Here is a 13,321-nt window from a genome sequence, read left to right on the forward strand (position 1 = left end):
GCACGAGCTGCTTTTCTTGTTGAATTTTGATTGTGTTTTTTTTTAGCTCACACATCAATGCAATTTTTATCCAGTAACTATTTCAGTATTTGGCATGGCCTTTTAGCTCTTTTCGCTGTTTATAACCTTATCCAAAGAAAAAAATACTTTTATACAGCAAGGATGCCTTAAATTGATCAGTAAAGTCATTAATAATGCTATAATTTGAAATAAATGCAAAGAATCCTGAAAAAGAAATCAGTTTTCTACAGAAATAGTAAGCAGCAGAACTTTGTTTAACATTGATATTAATAAGAAATGTTCCTTGAGCAGCAAATTAGCATTAGAATGATTTCTAAAGGATCATGTGACACTGTAGACTGGAGTAATGATGCTGAAAATTCAGCTTTGATCACAGGAATACATTTCATTTTAAAATATATTCAAATTGAAAACGGCTATTTTAAATTGCAGTAATATTACTGTTTTTTTACTGTATTATTTGAACAAATAAATGCAGCTTTTGTCTGCATAAGAGACAGATCTTTTTTTTTTTTTTTTTTTTTTTCTTAAACTTTTGCAAACTCCATACTTATACAAAATATAATTTAATAATAAAAATTGTTTATCTTGTTTATTAGAAATTGTTTATATGTTGGCAAGTCGGACACATCAGCTCTGTAATGCGTGTAATTGACCAGTGCAGATCAATTCAATGAATTGCTAATGGTGATTTTATGTTTTAGTGTAATTTCTAAACTGTTGTCTCTCTGCATGTGTACAGGCTATCCCGGAGGTTATCCTACGACTGCCCCGACTTACACAGCCAACCTTTATCAGACAGGTAGCCCAGGATACCCACCAGGTATGTACACCCTCCAAACTTTCCAGTGAATATGGCATAATACACATTTACATTAGCAAAATATATGAGACCAAACATTTACACATGTTAGTGATCCATTAACACAAATGAAATGCATGCAGTATTCACAAACACATCCTGATGCGTAATAATGTCTAGCCTCATTTTGATGATGCTGACCATTAACTTAACAATTAAACAACATATTACTGTTATAAAGTGCTGGTTCCAACTAGGGACATAATGCTCTGACTCAATATATACAATAAATCTTCATAATGATTAGAAAAGTGGCTTTATTTGTGTTCATATAACAGTGCACCTCGAAAGCTTCTGATGTATGAGGCCACTAATTGTGTTTTGTTCTTTGAATTGATCTTGGTCAATAAATCTGTTTCCGTCTCGATCTGGCAAGTTGTTTACGAATAATGATATTAAAAAAAAATTTAAAACTGTTTTTAGTTGTAGATCTGCATGATTTGAGTGTGAAATTCAGTCTCGAGAGAAACCAGACGCAGTGAGGATGAGTCATGTGAAGGTTGGCTTAGTGCTGATCATTTTCCACTAATCTTTTATTTACAGGCTTGTTTGAGTCAGCTATGTGTGACTCAACTTGTAGCATGATGATTTTGTAAAAAACAAAAAACAAACTGGATTTGTGATATTCACAGACATTTTTTGGATCACATTTTGGATCAGGATGTAAATGGTGCACTAGTGGAGTTGGTTTGTGAGGTCTGTGATTGGATCAATATGATCAGTGTCACCCTGAACTGATTTAATGTTTTGTATAATTTCCTCTGTAATTTTAGGATATGACATGCCACCTGCCACTCTTATACATTCTTACATGTTTATACAGGCTGTTTCTTAGATCAGAGATCAAGTTTACATTTTGCTGTTATATATTCATATTTTTATGTTTTGTCTAGTTACTGGCTTGCTTGGATATGATATCAGACAGTGCTCGAAGTGGGGCGGTACTCACCGTTACGCAGTACCGGCACTTCTACATTTTACTCTTAAGCGTACCTGCACTTTTTCTTGCGTACCGCTACTTCTCGCATGTAGCCGGTACTCGACCACTGACAGAAAAGGTGCCAGTGTCACGCCCGTTGATATACTTCGTTTGCAGTGCGTATTTTTTCCGCACCCATGTTAACAGGTTCGAGCTTTCACACAGCACGCGCATGCGGTCCGTCAATGCACTCCTGGTGCTGTGCGTATACAGCAGTTCAGAGATCGTTCCGAGTGTATTTTTGCTGTGCTGCACGCGGTGAATTAAAGTGACAGCTCATGGTTCGTGGTCAAAACACAGATTGACATGAAAATATAATAATCTCACCATAAATTGATTTAATTAAATAAAATTTAGTAATCTAAATGTATTTTTGGGCTTGCAGGCTTGGAGGAGTTCCGTTTTCGCACGCACGTGCATACACGCATGACTTGTTTTAATACATTTATGTTGTTAATAAATAACAATAAGTTTTGTTTTTCACTGTAGAAGTCTCAAATGTCATGATTTGCCAATGCAAGAGAGTACCGGCACCTTTCTTTTCCCACTTCAAGCACTGATATCAGATATCAGAAAATGGTCATTTTGTTTGACCAGCACTACTTTCACACAATGTGTCACACTTTCTCCACAAGTTTCTGTGGTTTTCTCCCCAATATATTTCTGAAAAGTATGTGGAACTCAAAGATTTCTGCAATATCCTTTTGTCTTTAACAATATATGCTACACAAAAATAGTCTGTGTGGTAAGACGTGCATTTAGACCAGTGGTTATCAAATGCTAAATGCAAAGAATAAAAATATAACTAAATGGTATCTGAGCAAGTTGGGATAGAAAATGATCTACTTTTAAAATTCCTGTAAATTTTGGGTTACACTTTATTTGAAGGTGTTACTGTAATTATACATTTAAGTACTGAGTAATAATAATTAACTACCTGTTCTTATTACAAGGTTAGGAATAGGGGTTAGTTGTGTGTAATTATGCATAATTTACAGTTATTACTACAGTAACTACATGTAACGTGCATCAAGGACACTGTCAAATAGTGTAAAATGTCCAATAAAATATTATAATGTATTGGTGCAAATTCATAATTTGGTAAAAGGTATTTAAATTAGACAGATGCTAAATGGACAGATCAAAAATGAGGAAATGGTTTGTGCCGACTACAGTGTTTTATAGAATAATCGTTAAAAGATCGCGATCTCGATTCAAACACCAACGCGATCTCATTCCTAAATGACAACGATTCATCTATGACTATTAAACCTTTGGCGATTTCACGGGAACATTTAAATCTGCGCTGCCGCTGAACCAGAGAAAGCAGTTGTCATGCAGGCCTATAGGTATAAACGGCTTCTTTTCAACCACACAGTATCGATATTTCTGTGTTACAAATATTCAGAAGTTCTGGGATAAAAGTGTATTGTTTGTATATAAACACTGATGTCTACTGAAGCGATCAAAATAGAGCAAATCCTTTTGAAAGCAACTTGTCCCTTTAAATATCATTCAAAAATCATTACACCAGTAGGTGTAATAGTGTGACTCTGTGTTTTTCCCCTTGTTCAAGTATTTTGGTTTAGTCCTGTTCAGTTTTCCCGCTCCTCGTTTGTCCACAGTCAATTCATCTGTGTCTAAATATTTATCTTCATCTGTGTCACCTGTGCCCCAATTATGTTCCTTTGTCTCCCTGTTATTTAAGCCCTCTGTTTATCCCTATTCCTGGTCCGTTCTCGTTTGTATTTTGTTCATATTATGACGTGTGTTGCGACTTCTGAGTTTTCTTTAAATAAATTCCTGTTTCCTGTTCCTCACCGTCTTCCTCGTGATTCCTCAACCACGTCCCGTGACAGCAGAACGGACCAAGCTAAAATGAATATACCCGCTGTCCTCCTCCTGTGTTTGGAGCAGGGAAATCAAACTTTGGAGGAACACACACAGACCTTTCTAGAGACTGCTCATGTAACACACTACCCGGACGACTGCCTCTGCACGTTTTTTAAGGTGAGCCTAAAGAAGAAAGCAGAGAGCAGTTAACCGGAGAAGGTCCGCGGGATAACTTTGCTGCCTTTGTGTAGTGGGTGCTGGCGAGCTGTAAATCTCCCTACACCGTCTGCTTCAGCCCGTCCAGCCCAGAGCCCTCACCGCTGGTCCCGTCCGGCCCAGAGCCCTCACCGCTGGTCCTGTCCAGCCCAGAGCCCTCACAGCTGGTCCCGTCCAGCCCAGAGCCCTCACCGCTGGTCCCGTCCAGCCCAGAGCCCTCACCGCTGGTCCCGTCCAGCCCAGAGCCCTCACCGCTGGTCCCGTCCAGCCCAGAGCCCTCACCGCTGGTCCCGTCCAGCCCAGAGCCCTCACCGCTGGTCCCGTCCAGCCCAGAGCCCTCACCGCTGGTCCCGTCCAGCCCAGAGCCCTCACCGCTGGTCCCGTCCAGCCCAGAGCCCTCACCGCTGGTCCCGTCCAGCCCAGAGCCCTCACCGCTAGTCCCGTCCAGCCCAGAGCTCTCACCGCTGGTCCCGTCCGGCCCACAGCCCTCCCCTCTGGTCCCGTCCGACCCAGAGCCCTCAGCGTTGGTCCCGTTCGGCCCAGAGCCCTCACCGCTGGTCCCGTCCGGCCCAGAGCCCTCACCGCTGGTCCCGTCTGGCCCAGCGCCCTCTCGCTCTCGGAGACGGAGGAGTAGGAAGAGGACTTCCTGCGTCCCGCAATGCCTGGAGGTCCTTCCTGAGCCTGCTGTCACCCCAGAGGCCGTCTCCATACTCCTTGCCCTGCCGGCGCCACTCAAGCTCCAGGCCCTGCCAGCGCCGCCCATGCTCCAGGCCCTGCCAGTGCCGCCCAAGCTGCCGCCTGCACGTCCTGCTCCGCCCTGGCCGCCTGCACGTCCTGCTCCGCCCTGGCCGCCTGCACGTCCTGCTCCGCCCTGGCCACCTGCACGTCCTGCTCCGCCCTGGCCACCTGCACGTCCTGCTCCGCCCTGGCCGCCTGCACGTCCTGCTCCGCCCTGGCCACCTGCACGTCCTGCTCCGCCCTGGCCACCTGCACGTCCTGCTCCGCCCTGGCCGCCTGCACGTCCTGCTCCGCCCTGGCCGCCTGCACGTCCTGCTCCGCCCTGGCCGCCTGAACAGCCTTTTCCACCCTGGAGGCTTCCTGCTCCAGATCACGCCCTCCTCAGCCTCCAATATTTGTCATTGAATCATTCACTCAAAAGATGTTCAAAAACGCTGATTCATCCAGTAATGAAACAAGTTGAGTATTTATGAGTGAGTCATTGAATCATTCATTCAAGTTAATAGACTGCAGCAATCAACATTTCGTCAGAAGCTCTAGTAAATTAGACTACATATTACATGAGTCGTCTCTATTTGAAAAAAAAAAAACAATCATGCAGCTCTAGTATTTTATGCAATGAATATTTGGCATCTAACTTGTTTCTTTTTTCGTAAAAATGTTGGCCCTGTGTTGGACCGATTTAAACAACTACAGCTGATGTCTTTCAGTTCAAAATACCTCTTGATTGAATAAATGTTGGCTGTAGTTTGTACTTTACCTTTAGTTCATATCTTATTCTTTACAATACAATGTGATTTTTATTTCTATCCCTTTTTTTCTCTCTCCATTTCTTGAACTTTATTTTTATATATATGACATAAAAGTAAAAATGTGTCAGTGTTTCAGTAGTCATGACTAGCTTAGCAATATTTTATGTATTTTAATTTATTCTAATAATTACAAAATATTCTCATTTTCAAGTCGTTAAATTTCTAATAAAGGTTTTCACTATTTTACATTGATTATGTGTAATCATGTGTAATAATATGGAAACTCCTTATCAGTTAACCTATTAACAATGCCATTTGAAATTTATTCCTGTCACTTTTTTCTTTCTCCATTTCCTGTACATTATTTATATATTTCATATGACAATAAAACGAAAAATAAGAAAAGTCTCAGAACTGATAAAGCTTGTCTATTTTTTATTTATTTTAGTTGTAAATAGTAAATAAACCTAAATATTTGTAAAATATTCTCATAGTTAAGTCATTCTTAATTTTCGAATGAGGTTCAAAACTATTTTATATTTAAGTGGAATGTTTTCATTCAAATTATTTCGATTATCTGCGATTAATTGGTTTTCAGACATATTTTCCAATCGATATCACCCTAATCCACTATCTGTAAACCTCTACATTTATATTAAATGTGTGGATATTTCACACTATTCTTCCTACAGTATCATACTTTCATCATTATCATAGTATCATAGATATCATAAGAATTATCTGAATCACATAAAGCCCTCATGCATGCATAAAACGCTGCACTGAACCGCTGCAGTGATGTCATATGTGAGGTGTCTATGCGGCACTGATGCCATTGTGTGATTCTAGCAGTCTCTCTTTTTCTTTGTCCCTCTGTGCTCTCCTGTTTGGTAACATTTCATGACTTTGCACCATCGCCCCCTTGTGGCTCTGAAAGGATTCCTCCATTTGGAAGGAATACATGCAATTAAATACTTTTTAATCATTTTGTTGATGCGTTTATCTGACGTAACTTGCAGTAATATTATTAAAGGGACAATCCTTCTGGAGTAATTCTGGAATTTGGGGTTTTCTTAAAGGCAATAGTTCATCAGACATGCTTAGATATTTAACCTCTATGCCAACGCATACAGTCATTATGGATTAGCATCCTACTATATTACTAATGCTTTTGTTTGCTTTTGAATGAACGGTATGCTGGTTTTTGTATGCACAGAATCCACACTTGACCTTCTACATTTGGCAAAATGTACAGCATACAGTACATTTGTAGGCCACTGCATTAAATATCTGACAATGCAATGCACTTAATCTTCCATTTCTAGCGTAATGAATGAAAGTTACCAACCATAATTTTATTTTAATATGTCCCTCTAGATTCTTTTTTTGAAGAGACATTTTAGTGCAAAATAACCGTTCTGAGACATCTGCACTGGATGTGAGTTTTCCAATCTCTTCTATTATGCGATTTGTCCCTTAAAGGAATATTTGACTTAATGAAAATTGTCATCATTTACTCACCCTCAAGTTGTTTCATACCTGAATGAATTTCTTTCTTCTGCTGAACACAAAGGAAGATATTTTGAAGAATGTCTGTAACCAGACAAATCCCATTGACCTCCATAGAAGGACAAAAAATACTATGAAAGTCAATGGAGCCCATCAACTATTGGTTACCGACATTCTTCAAAGTATCTTCTTTTGTGTTCAGCAGAAGAAAGAAATTCATTCAGGTTTGAAACAACTTTAGGGTGAGTAAATGATGACAGATTTTTAATTTTTAAAGCGAACTATTCCTTTAAGATTTTACTGCCAAATACATAAAATGGAAGTAATTATGGAAAATAATCATTAATATATAAGCTGAAAATATGATACCACTCACGTGTAACAACACGTTTATCATTGAATAATGCCTATTGTTTTATATAGGCCTAGTATTTTTTTAATAAATATTAGGCAGTATATATGTGTCCTCCATATTATTCTGTAAGCAGTAACCTAGTATTTTAATTTTGAATATATTCATTGAGTGGGATGCATTGATTTTCACTGCTGTTCAGTTTAATGGGAATTGAACTATCCAGCTTTCAATTGCCCAGAGTGTTTATTTTCAATACATTTGCATTTTACATTTATTTTAGCAAACACTTTTATCCTAAATGGCTTACAAATTAGGAACTGTGCAAGCAATTTCACAGGCAACTGGCTCCATAAAGACAATTTCAATATTGTAGTTTCATTCTTGAATTGAAAATCTTTTTTTGTAGTTTCTGTTGTGAATTTTGACATTTTTTAATTCTACTTAGATGTGCATTTGTTACTGCTAGAACTTTCTTTATTGCTGTTAGAGCAGCATTTAAATCCCTAATAGAGCACATTAATGTATTTTATTCAACACCACATCCCTTATTAGGTAACTAGATACCTAGGTTAGTAATGTTTGCCTCACTACCCTGAAAAACTTACCACTGTAAAGATTTCCATGATAAATTCAGTATCATCTTGCTTCAGAATTTTGGAAAGTGAAAGGAATTAAATAATTTTGAAATCAATGGTTTTTATGGTAGATTTGTATATCTTTTTTGGGGGGGGTTTGTAGTATTTTTATTTCTGGAAGCCTACCTTTGCGGACTGTTAATACAAGGATCCAGAGTGACAGTGAGAGGAGTAGAGGACAGTCAGGGTACCAATGTGGCGACAGTCGTGACGCATGTGTAACCCTTCTTGTGTTGTGTTTGTTTGGGACAGTGCTGCTGGTGAAGCAGGCCTGGCCCCAGACGGCATCTGCTCCGGGGCCCGGAGAAGGCTCCTATGACCTGGCCGTGGACGCTGGCTCAGAGAGCAGGCAGTACCAGGCCTCATCTACAGCATTCAGTAAATATGATTACTATACTCTACTGTAACTGCTGTGTGTTCCCCTGTTACTCTATAACACACAAACACACACCCTTTCACACAAGCCTCATTCAGACAGTCAGTCTAAGTCAGATTTTTGTGCACATCCAATTGGAATCTGATATTTGGCAAGTGCGAACGACAAAAAAAAAATCACATTACATGCTTTTTTACAAATCCGCTTTGAGCTACATTCATATGTGGTTTGAAATTTCTGGAAATCGGTTTAAGTCTGACCACCCTAATCGGATTTTGCGTGGTTTGTCACTTTCTCACGCCACGAAAACAGAAACAACGTTGTTATAGGAAACAAGCTAAAAGTTGCTGCTGAAACAAGGTTGTGTTGTTGCAAAGTGTCGGTCAAGCAGAAAATTACAATACAATGGTGACATGTTTTGAGATCGGTGGAGACGACAACACTGAACGAAGCCGCTTATACCAGCCTCCTACTTTTCTTCCTCTGCCATACTGGACACATTGTCAGTTTCATATAAATATGACACATTGCTGCTGCTGCTGTTGTTGTTGTTGTTGTTTTTTGCGCATGCCTACCAATGCAACAACATTGCCAAAGAAACCAATGCAGATATTCCGGAAAACATAAGAGTGCCACTGGACACACAAATTGGATCTGAACAGTTGTGATGCACAGTGTGAACTGTCAATAATTTAGATCAGATTCCAATCAGATACACAAATAATCAGATTTGGACTGACAGTGTGAACATAGCTATAGAGTCCCATACTACCTATAAAGAACACTTGCTCTCATTGTTCAGTTTCCCAAGGGCACGCACATACATATCTATCGCATGATGCGTAAACAAACTTTACGATGAGCTCTGTTCTAAAACCTAGTGAGCTGCACTGCTGCATACTGCCTACATAGGCAAATACCTACTAAATCCAGGGACACACTTAACCGACTATAAGTAAGGCCGTTTATGAATGTAATTTGATACTTATGACTGATCATGCCCAAACGCGCAGAGTCAGAGACTGTTGCGTTCAGTCGGTGTTCACAGTTGGTGTTTAAAATATGCTACAGTCGTTGGAAACAGTCTGTAAGTGTGTTCAGTTCAGTCTTAGAATGTTTCAGCCAGTCGTTAAGTGTGTCTCCGGCTTAAGGCAGCATCCAAAGTGAAATGGAACCTTTTTTTATCCCTTTTTTTTGTAATTTATTTATTTTTTATCACATTTTGTTTTCTGACGTGAAGTATGATCCACGTAAATTCCATAAATCCAGTATTTTGATTATTATTATTATTCAAAATAATTATTGTAATTCTTTATTTATTTATTTTTACAGTACAATAGAATTATTGTAGTAGTAATATACTTCTGTATTGACTGAATTAATTGTTATAATTTAAATAATAATGAAATATTCCAAGGTTTTCTTTTTTGTCATTTGTTGATCACACGACAATTTTATATCTATTTTGATTTATAATGCTCTACATGGGCAGCAACTGGCATAAAGTGCTCTGGGGACTCGATTTCAGACAAATTTGACATTAGCATATCAAATGCATTCTGGTATTGTCCTCAATGCAGAGGATATATTAATTTGGTCAAAAATGTGTTATTTTAGTGTTGTGATACTATTATAGTTTTTATGAATATTTTGAATTCGTTTTTTATATGGTTTCAATAAATAAATATTTCTATATGGTTTCTATATATATATATATATATATATAATGTAATTTAAAGTTTATAGTTTTAGTCAACATATTTTCTTTGTTTAAGCCTTTGTGTCAGAATGTGCCTATGATTTCTTAAAATGCTGTCCTGGTTAGCAGCTCACTAGGGTTATGACGGGTGAAATCTCACATTGCATACTGGAGACACACTGTCTGAGATCTAAGGTTTCATTCTCACCGTAGACAGCTGAGCTTTTTGGAGTTGAGATTACATAAATTTGTGTTGTGGGATTGAATTAGACAGGAGTGGCTAAGCTAGACTAAAGACAGTTGAATCTGGTGTGTTGCATCAATGTGTGTACTTCAAATGTGAAGTAATGACTGATAGCATGTCTTTGGTATGTAGGAAATCTTTTGGTGTGTTGTGTAACAACTAATAACGCCTCAAGCAATGTATTCTTCCGTTTGGGCAGCTGAATTCACATTATTGTGCTTTTTGTCACTACTTTGTTGTCTACAATCCTCCAATAAATCGCTAGCAATTGAAAAGCCTAACAGATGGTGTGTGTGGAAAAAGAGAAAGTGTCGGTGTGTGTGCTTGGTTGTTTAATGTGTGATATCTCTGACTCGAAAGGGCGTGTGAGTGTTTGCACTTCATATGTGCTTTAATTTAGTTTGGCACACTCCCTCCTTACACTTCGAGTGTGCTTTACTGTTGCTCACCAAAAGGTGGGAACATAGAGATTTTGGAAATTCAACCAGAGCACATGGATGGGTGTGGAGGAATATTTTTTATTATATTCGATTGTTGAGTGCCTAATGCCTACTGGACCTAACAATCTCTTTCCGTCTCTGTTTCAGGATACACTGCAGGAACGCCTTATAAAGTCCCCCCTAATCAGACCAATGGAGCCCCTCCTCCCTATTCCCCGTCCCCTAACCCCTACCAGACGGCCATGTACCCTATTAGAAGTGCCTATCCCCAGCAGAACCTCTATGCTCAGGTAAGACTTTATTCTATACTGTGAATATTGTGAAGCTGCTCTGAAACAATTGAGTAAAAAGCACTAAAAAAATAAAGATGACGACTAACTAAGCTGGAATAACATCATAATCCATGATAAGTATGATGCTTTGTGGTGTTTTGAATAATTAGTTGTCAAGAGAGAAATCAAACTTGACTCATCTTATTCTGCATTGTTTATCATGGGGAAAAAAAGGTTTTGTATTCTAATATAATAACTTGCTTGACCTGCAATTAATTTTTAGCTGACATGATCTATGTTAGCCCATAGCATTTCAAGTATTGTTAAAGGTTACTTTTGTCAGTAATGCTGCATTTTTAACATCTTTCTAATAGTTAATGCATTGGTTAAATTACTGCAACAAAGAATACAGCACTATAGCAAATATGATAGATGCAAATAACAGTGAGATCGATTCTCCATTAATAAAATTATTTTTCGCCCGGTTTTACCTCAAATACTTCTCATTACTAAAGTAAAAAGGACTATGGTGGTAACATATTATTTTAAATACTTTTGTATTCATAAATTCCATTTTATGAATATGGTTATCATTCAGTACAGTTATTTCAGTATTATTTTTATTCTGTTGTAGTATTAATTAATATTTTGAATTAGCTTTTATTTTTGTTTTTAGTTTTCATTTTAATTTTGTTAGGTGCTTTTGTAATTTTGAATATTTCTGTCGTAGTTCTTGTTTTTTTAATATTTCTATTTAGCTTTAATTTATTTATATATTGTTTTAGTTTGTCATTTTATTATTTGAACTTAAGTTATCTATTCAGTTAATTGCCAATGTAACTTTTCTCATTTTCATTTAGTTTTTATTCTAATATTTATATTTTATTTTATTTCAGCTTTGTTTCAATTACCGAAAATGTTTTTAATAATTTTTATGTAGTTAATATTAACAACACTGATTCAGTATTGTAGTAAATTAGGGATGCACCGATACCGCGCTCGTGTATTCAAGATGTTCATACTTATTACAATGCTCGGATACTAAAAAACGATAACACACAAGTGTCAAGACTAAGGGCCCTTTCACACCTACCTTGTTTGGTCCGGACTTTCGGACTTTTCAGTTTGGTCCGAATCAAAATTACAGGTGTGAAACCTACCCCGGACCACGGTCCGGAACAAACAGATCAAATTTGGTCAGACGAAAAGAGGTAGTCTCGGTCCGGATCAAACTGAACAAAGCTTTGGTTCGTTTCTAGTGTGAAGGCATTTCTGTATGGTTCGGAGTTCCAGTGGTTCCCGCATAGCCGAAAAAACAGAAGGTGGCAGGAAAAATGAGCCGTACGCACATGGGGAGAGGAGGAGACGAGGTTTTTAATTGAAGTATGGTCTGATGACATAATAAGAAGTCAACTGGAAAAAACGCACAAAAACGAGACGAGGACGTTCATTTGGCGAATTTGAACTAGCCTTGTGTATAGTTGGTGCTGCAGGTAATTATGCCATAAAAATAACAATACAGTTGCAACGATATGCGTCTGTTGTTAAAGTTACCCGCCGAATTGACAACACGCTGATTTCAGACGCACGTCCATTTACAAACCAATCAATGTCAAGATGCAGCCCACATAGATGGGACAGGTCGCAAGTATGTCACGTAAAGTTCTTTAGTGCGCTCGCATAATTGCAGTGTGAAACCAAACCAAAACTTTCTGAAAGTATAAAATGTATCAAAACGTGAACTTTGGTTCGGACCTTGGTGTGGACTTTCAGGTGTGAAAACGCCCTAAGAAACAATGACAGCAGAGAAAACAGAGAGCAGAATGGAGATACCAGAGAAGGATGTTTATGAAGTAAATGCATCTAATTAATTTGAGAAAGAAAAACCGTGTGTAACGGAATGTTTGATACGTGCAGCTCTTAGTGACAGCAGCCTAATAAACATACTGCTGTCTTTGTTCATCTAACAACAAAAGACAAAGAGAAAACCACTCACTGCTCTTAACTGAATAACCTTTGTAACTTTGATAAGGATTATTCTATATTTAAATTATACAGGGAAAACTAGGGATGCACCAATACCACTTTTTCCAGAACGAATCCGATATCGATACTTTTATTTTTAGTACTTTCTGATACCGAGTACCGATACCAAGTTACCAAAGTTTTTGAATTTGTTGTATTATTGGGCAGAGAAACCAAAAGAATATGAATCGAATTATTTGGCTTAGCAAATGGATATTTCCTTCAGTTATTTTCATGCCTAATTATGGCTGTTAAAATGTATTGTAGGAGCTTCTGTTACTTTCACTATTGCTCAAACTTATTATGTCTTTAATTAAATAGCACAGTGAATATTTAAAGCTGCTCCAGCAGGGTTCAACCAGTCA

At 38.1% G+C, this 13,321-nt stretch overlaps 1 protein-coding gene and 1 long non-coding RNA gene across 7 annotated transcripts in view; one reads left to right on the forward strand and one right to left on the reverse strand.

The window, feature by feature from the left end:
* Nucleotides 1-13,321, reverse strand: part of LOC143696964 (uncharacterized) — a 466,435-nt gene that overhangs the window by 237,602 nt on the left and 215,512 nt on the right. The window lies entirely within an intron of this gene.
* Nucleotides 1-13,321, forward strand: part of fam168a (family with sequence similarity 168 member A) — a 93,702-nt gene that overhangs the window by 70,676 nt on the left and 9,705 nt on the right. For 4 of the 6 annotated variants that reach the window (XM_077193898.1, XM_077193897.1, XM_077193899.1 and 1 more), the window contains 3 exons: nucleotides 764-844; nucleotides 8,153-8,278; nucleotides 10,807-10,949. In XM_077193898.1, coding sequence (XP_077050013.1) covers nucleotides 764-844; nucleotides 8,153-8,278; nucleotides 10,807-10,949 — 350 coding nt within the window. The remainder of the gene's footprint in view (nucleotides 1-763; nucleotides 845-8,152; nucleotides 8,279-10,806; nucleotides 10,950-13,321) is intronic. The other 2 variants (XM_077193901.1, XM_077193900.1) reach the window with 1 other exon arrangement.

Source organism: Siphateles boraxobius, unplaced genomic scaffold (genome assembly GCF_051911475.1).
Source record: "Siphateles boraxobius isolate OS27281-9 unplaced genomic scaffold, OSU_SipBor_1 31, whole genome shotgun sequence".
NCBI lineage: Eukaryota > Metazoa > Chordata > Actinopteri > Cypriniformes > Leuciscidae > Siphateles > Siphateles boraxobius.